The 7,068-nt window shown below is 56.7% G+C and overlaps 1 protein-coding gene across 1 annotated transcript in view; it reads left to right on the top strand.

Moving 5' to 3' along the window:
- The window catches only part of HSPG2 (heparan sulfate proteoglycan 2), a 141,422-nt gene that overhangs the window by 68,204 nt on the left and 66,150 nt on the right, over nucleotides 1-7,068 (top strand). The window contains exons 15-21 of the mRNA XM_011934064.1: nucleotides 2,046-2,174; nucleotides 2,438-2,692; nucleotides 2,778-2,897; nucleotides 4,712-4,843; nucleotides 4,999-5,143; nucleotides 5,237-5,388; nucleotides 5,478-5,627. Of these exons, the coding sequence (XP_011789454.1) occupies nucleotides 2,046-2,174; nucleotides 2,438-2,692; nucleotides 2,778-2,897; nucleotides 4,712-4,843; nucleotides 4,999-5,143; nucleotides 5,237-5,388; nucleotides 5,478-5,627 (1,083 nt within the window). The remainder of the gene's footprint in view (nucleotides 1-2,045; nucleotides 2,175-2,437; nucleotides 2,693-2,777; nucleotides 2,898-4,711; nucleotides 4,844-4,998; nucleotides 5,144-5,236; nucleotides 5,389-5,477; nucleotides 5,628-7,068) is intronic.

The raw sequence follows: 7,068 nt of genomic DNA on the forward strand, positions 1-7,068 counted from the left end.
TAGCACATACCCATTAGACCCAAGTTCTGCTCCTTCCTTCTAGACCTCTGCACATTGACAATAGGTAATCAGGCCTTTATTTATCCTGTACGTACAAGTCCAAAACACATTAGTACTTAATAATAACCAGCAACTGTTTACTGAGCCCTGACTGCCTTTATTTCCGGCCTCCGGGTCAGTCTTCACAGCAATTCCTTTGAAGGAGATGTTATTCCTCCTGTTTCAGAGACGAGGGAACTGAGGCCCAGAAAGGAAAATCTGAATTTGTCCAGAATCAGATAGGCAGATAGTGAAAAGGCGAGGATTTCAAACAAACTCGGTGTCTATGACAGTCTTGCCAGAACCTGTGATGAGAGAAGCAGGAGAAACTGAGGCACAGAGAGACTAGGAAACTGGTCCAAACCACACAGCTGTTAGGTGCAGAATCCTGGCCTTTGTACTCTGGGTCAGCCCAGATTTCCTTCTACTGTGCCCTTGGTCTCCTGTTTTAACCTCCTGAGTTGTTTTTTTTTTTTTTTCTCTAGACTGAACAGCCCTAGTTCATCCTGCACAGGCTGTGGTTCTCAGCCCTGTCTCCATGTCAGTTCCCTCTCTCTGGGAAGACCCTGACTCAGTGGAACTCAGAATGGAACAAACTCCATCCCCTAGCCCAGTGAGGACAAAATAGTGAAACCGTCACCTCCCTTGTTCTGCACCTCAATTGAGCCAAGCGTGGTGGTGCGCGCCTGTAGTCCTAGCTACTCAGGAGGCTGAGGCAGGAGGATCACTGGAGCCCAGGAGTTTGAGGCTGCAGTGAGCTAGGATCATGCCAGTGTACCCCAGCCTGGGTGACAGAGCAAAACCCTGCCTCTAAAACAAAACAAACAAACAAAAACCCCTAATTATTGCACCCCGAGATCAAGCTTGTTCTTCTGCATCATCAGGCCCGGGTCTAAAGACTGCTGGGGGTCCAGCCCTCCTCTCTCACTTTTCAATGAGTCCTCCTGGCTAGGGATGGTGGAATGGCCTGGCCCAGCCCTGCAGCCCTCAGCTCCCGGCTCCCAGGTGGAACAGCCACTGACCACATCTTCCTTTCCAGCACAGACCCCCCCACCCCCGCCGGCCGCTGTGGCGGTCGCAGTGACACCAGGTGAGAGTGTAAGCCAGGCCCAGGCCCAGCCAGGTTCCTAGAGAAGTTAAGGTTGGAGAGGAGGCCGGGCACGGGGGCTTACGCCTGTAACCCCAGCACTTTGGGAGGCCAAGATGGGAGGATTGCTTGAGGCAAGGAGTTCCAGACCAGCTTGGGCAAGCAACATAGCAAGACCCTGTCTCTAAAAAAAATAAAAAAGAAAAGAAAAAAAAAATTTTTCTTAAAGGATGGGCCGGGTGTGGTGGCTCACACCTGTAATCCCAGCACTTTGGGAGGCCAAGGTCGGTGGATCACGAGGTTAGGAGATCAAGACCATCCTGGCTAACACGGTGAAACCCCGTCTCTACTAAAAATACAAAAAATTAGCCGGGTGTGGTGGCGGGCACCTGTAGTCCCAGCTACTTGGGAGGCTGAGGCTGGAGAATGGCGTGAACCCGGGAGGCGGAGCTTGCAGTGAGCCGAGATCGCGCCATTGCACTCCAGCCTGGGCGACAGAGCGAGACTCCATTTCAAAAAAAAAAAAGGGATGGAGGGGAAAGAAGAGTGTGGGCGAGATGGCTGACTGGGCACAGCCCAAGACAACTGGGCAGTCTCTTCTCCCCTCCTTCTTTGTCCTCACTGGGCCAGGCTGTGGCCTGCATGTGTGTGGTGTGGTGGTTGCATGCGTGTGGCATGTCAACTGCGTGTGGGGTCTGTGCTAGAGATGGGGGAGGCCACTGCCACTTGTCCCATGCCCCACGCGTGCTGTGGATGTGTCTAGTATGTGCTCCTTGCCCTCGCTGTGCCTGCCAGAAACCAAGCTGCCTGACAGAGTCTTGAAGCCCGCTCCAGCCATGCAGCACCTGTGCATTCCCTACAGCTTCCCGCACCTCCCTCCTGCTGCCTCTGACTCCAGTCTGCTTCCTTCCACCCGCAGTGCCCCAGTTCCCAAGAGCCTGCACAGAGGCTGAGTTTGCCTGCCACAGCTACAACGAGTGTGTGGCCCTGGAGTATCGCTGTGACCGGCGGCCCGACTGCAGGGACATGTCTGATGAGCTCAATTGCGGTGAGGGGATGTCCGAGGCCACAAGTGGTTTGGGCACTAGGGGAGGGCCAGGGTCCTACACCTGGGTCTTGGAGCCCATCAAGGACTATGAGGGTTTGGTGCAGGCAGAGGATAGGGGCATAGGAAGGGTGATGACAGAGCCAGGCAGGGGGCGGCAGAGAGTAGTGTTGGGGAGTACAGGGTGGGCCTGGGAAGGGTTGGGGACAAGAAGCAGGTGAGGAGCCACCTGCTTCTGCCAAATGCCAAGCGGAATCTGTCCACAGAGGAAGTGGTCCTAGGGATCAGCCCCACAGTCTCTCTCCCGGTGGAGACGACACCTTTACCGCTGCGGCCAGAGACAACCATCATGCGACAGCCACCAGTCACCCACGCTCCTCAGTCCCTGCTTCCCGGTTCCGTCAGGCCCCTGCCCTGTGGGCCCCAGGAGGCTGCATGCCGCAGTGGTCACTGCATCCCCGGAGACTACCTCTGCGACGGACAGGAGGACTGCGAGGATGGCAGCGATGAGCTAGACTGTGGTGCGCACTGGCAGGGGTGCAGGTGAGTGCGGGGAGCGGGAAGCTGGCCCAGGAAGATGCTGCTGACCCCTGCCCTGTCTCCTAGGACCCCCGCCACCCTGTGAGCCCAATGAGTTCCCCTGTGGGAATGGACATTGTGCCCTCAAGCTGTGGCGCTGTGATGGTGATTTTGACTGTGAGGACCGAACTGACGAAGCCAACTGCCGTGAGTATCCGAGGGTCCAGCGGAGGCCCCCGCCCTGCCCAGGCCGCTTGCTCCTGCCCCGCCTTCCACTCCTGCCCCGCCTTCCACTCCTGCCCTGCCTTCCACTCCTGCCCCGCCCCTACCCTGCCCCTCTACTTTCCACCCTCCCCAGTCCCCCAAGCTTGTTTGTTTGCTCTCCCTGGCTGAGTGCAGAAGGCCCTGGAGACACACTCCAAGGTTTCTCTCTGACCAGAGCTGTAAGGCCTCTTGGCCCTGAGCTGGCCTTTGGTGAAGCTGTGTAGTTAGCCCGCCTGTGGTTCGTGTCTCTTCATTTCTTTCCTTTATTTTTATTACCATGAAGCTTCTCTTTGTTTTGTATGTGTGTCAGATGAATGACTAGGAGGGTTCTATGTGCCAGGGTCCTTGGTGATGGGTCCTTGGCTTATGTATGCGAGTCAGAGCCTTACCCATCCATCTGTCCAACTCCCCAGCCACCCATGCACCCACATATGCACCCATTATCCATCCACCCAGCCCTTCATCCATCTCTCCACCCATCCATCTGTCATCCTTCTTCCCTCCCATCCGTCCTTCCAGCCTCCCACTGCCCCACCCTTATGGTATCCATCTTTCCAGTTCACGTTGTGGACATTATGGGCGTCCTGATAGTTAAATAGGAGGGGGAGGCTGGAGAGGCAGAGACCACATCAGGTGGTATCCAGTATGTCCCGTCCCATGAGAAGCCTGATGCTTGTTAGTGCGAGATTGAGGATAATCTTCAGGCACTTCTCTGTGGTCCTGGGTGGTGTGTCTGGGCGCGTGTCCATGTTCCTGCCGTGAGCTTGTGCAGCTTCTCCTTGCCTTCCTTCCCCTGCCCACTCCACAGCAAGCCCTGGGGAGAGGCCGCATCATGCCACAGACCGGCAGAGTTTGAGAATGCCTTTCTGTGGCTCTAAGCTTGCCTGTCAGCACCAGCTCCTTGGGAGAGAGAAAGTAATTGGGGGCTTTAGTGGGAAGGCCCTTTCCAGGGACCTCTGCTGGGGAAGTCAAAGGAAGGACAGGTCCCTGTGGACAGCACAGAACCAGAGAATGTGAAGGCTGAATGGCTTCATGGGCTCCTGAGAGTGCGGGGAACAGAAGCGCCTGAGCTGCCTCCACAGCTACCTCCTGGTCTCCTCTCGCACGTGCTCTGTGGATGCGTGGCTTCCGCTCCTGCATGGCTGTGGCTTCTCTGTCTGTGTCTGTGTCTCTCTCAAGCTCCATCTCCCTGAGGAAGAATATTGGTCACCAGCCACTAGAGAGGCCTAGTGGGGCCCAGCCCTTGTCCCAGGCCACCTCCAGCCTCTGGCCACTCCATAGAGGGCCTGTCAGTGGGAGCACAGAGTGTCGAGCCCCACAGGGGACCATGCTGTGCCAGGCACCTTGCCGGGCCTTTCTGGTAGAGAAGGGTGTGTGGGGCATTGCTGGCGCCCAGAGATGCCAGCCCCACTGGTTGTGCCTTCGACGTGGGTCTTGTCCATGTGTGCAAGATAGCACTTCTGTGACTCTGAGTGTGGCTGGGTGACACTGTGTTTGTGACCGTGATGTGCCAGCCATAACTGGCATGGGGAATGCAGGTGGAGTGAGGGGTGGGGACTGGGTAATGTGATGAGTGGTTCAATGACACCTGGTGGCCGCATCATGCTGGCTGTGAGGTGGACAGTGTTGTGCAGCAGGGACTAGGCATGGCGAGGGCCACTGTGGGTTATGTGGGCAAAATGAGAGAGTGACTCTGGGGATGCCCAGGGAGGATGGACAGGGGTGGGCTGTTGGGAACCACCTGGCTTTGTCCCCAGCCACCAAGCGCCCTGAAGAGGTGTGTGGGCCCACACAGTTCCGATGCGTCTCTACCAACGTGTGCATCCCAGCCAGCTTCCACTGTGATGAGGAGAGTGACTGTCCCGACCGGAGTGACGAGTTTGGCTGCAGTGAGCAGGGAGCTGGGATCGAGATGTGGGCCCTGGGCTGGGTTGTGGGGGCTTCTGTCCACAGCCTCAGCCTCCACTCTTCTCCCTCCTAGCCCCTCAGAGCGCTCCCTCCGCTCCTCCTTCCTTTGCCCTCACCCCTGCCCTGGTCTCCTCAGTGCCCCCCCAGGTGGTGACGCCTCCCCAGGAGTCCATCCAGGCTTCCCGGGGCCAGACAGTGACCTTCACCTGCGTGGCCATTGGCGTCCCCACCCCCATCATCAATTGGAGGCTCAACTGGGGCCACATCCCCTCTCATCCCAGGTGTGGCTCTGGGCCCGGGTGGTGGGGTGGGAATGGGGGACAGCTGGTCCAGAGCCCTAGGCCAGATCCTACCACTTGTCTTGGGGCCAACAGGGTGACAGTGACCAGCGAGGGGGGCCGTGGCACACTGATCATCCGTGACGTGAAGGAGTCAGACCAGGGTGCCTACACCTGTGAGGCCATGAACGCCCGGGGCATGGTGTTTGGCATTCCTGACGGTGTCCTTGAGCTCGTCCCACAGCGAGGTACTGCTGGAGGGCAGGTGTCACCGGGTGTGGGGGTGGAGCTGAGCTGCCCGCCACAGCTGGCTGCAGCCCCCTCCCATGCCGCCCAGCAGGCCCCTGCCCTGATGGCCACTTCTACCTGGAGCACAGCGCCTCCTGCCTGCCCTGCTTCTGCTTTGGCATCACCAGCGTGTGCCAGAGCAGCCGCCGCTTCCGGGACCAGATCAGGCTGCGCTTTGACCAACCCGATGACTTCAAGGGTGCGTTGGCGGGCGGGTGCGCGCTGCAGGAGGTGGGAGGTGGGTACCAGGCTCCAGTGGGCACAGAGGATAGATGCAGACAGAGGGGGCCAGATTTCGGGAAGGAATACGAGTCACTGAAGAAACACTGAGCCCTGTCCCAAAAGCATTTCAGGGGGAAAACCAGCATGTTTAGGAAAAGCCAAATCCCCCCTTGCTACCTGCCTGCTTCAGGTTACGGAGAGGACGGGCTCTGGAGCCAGCTTCCTGCTTCAGATCCTGATGTGGACGCTGCCCACCTGTGTCCTGGGCCAAGTTACCCACTATCTCGTGTCTGTTTTCTCATCTATAAAGTCGGGGGGGTGGAGTAATAACTACCTCCGGGGGTTGGTAAGGACTTAGTGGAGTCGCGTATGTAAGCCTCTCGGAATTGTGCTCAGCCCATGGTCAGCACCCAGGCGGTATTTGCTAACGTCACAGTCATTGTCCTCATTCTGAGAGACAGAGGTGCCAGTGTACCCAGAGTATAGGAGCCCAGGCTTTGGCATCTCCTTAGCCTGAGGGTGGCCTCCAGCTGCACCACTTACTGCCACTGTGTCTTTGGGCAAGTCTCTTGGCTTCCCTGGGCCTATTTTCCCAAAGACAGAGACAGGCGGCTGGACTCAATTCTTTCTGGCTCTGAGAAGCAGAATGGCAGGATGGCTGAGAGCATGAGCCCGGGCACTGCCTGGACTTGGGCTCAGGTCCCAGCTCTGTCGTTTCCCACCTGGCATCAAGCAGCCCTCACTTCTTCATTGCAGAGGATTAAATGCATGTAGAGAACTAGCTCCAAAGCACTCAACACATTTTATGCCCTTTTGTTGGTTGGGGAACCTAAAAATGACTTGTATAAGACTTAGTTACCTGGCCAGGCGTGGTGGCTTATGCCTGTAATCCAAGTACTTTGGGAGGCTGGGAGGGAGCATTGCTGTGGCCAGGAGTTCAAGACCAGCCTGGGTAACATAGTGAGACCACATCTCTACAAATAATTAAAAATAAAAAATCTAGCCAGGCATGGTGGCTTGTGCCTGTAGTCCCAGCTACTTGAGAGGCTGAGGCAGAAGGATCTGTTGAGCCTATGAGTTTGAGGCTGCAGTGAGCTATGATCACACCGTTGCACTCCAGCCTGAACAACAGAATGAGACCCCATCCCTAAAAACAAAACAAAACTTAGTTACTTCCCAAAGTTGTTCCCCAGTGTATTTAGAATGCTAATGGCCATGGCCACCATTTGGTGAGCAGGCAGTTGGCCCTGTGGCTTGACATGACAGTCATCGAACTGCCAATAACCCTTGCAAGGTCAGAGCTGATTTCACAGTTTTTTTTTTTTCTTTTTTGAGACGGAGTCTCGCTCTGTCACCCAGGCTGGAGTGCAGTGGCCGGATCTCAGCTCACTGCAAGCTCCGCCTCCTGGGTTTACGCC

The sequence above is a fragment of the Colobus angolensis genome, unplaced genomic scaffold, assembly GCF_000951035.1.
Source record: "Colobus angolensis palliatus isolate OR3802 unplaced genomic scaffold, Cang.pa_1.0 Scaffold130, whole genome shotgun sequence".
NCBI lineage: Eukaryota > Metazoa > Chordata > Mammalia > Primates > Cercopithecidae > Colobus > Colobus angolensis.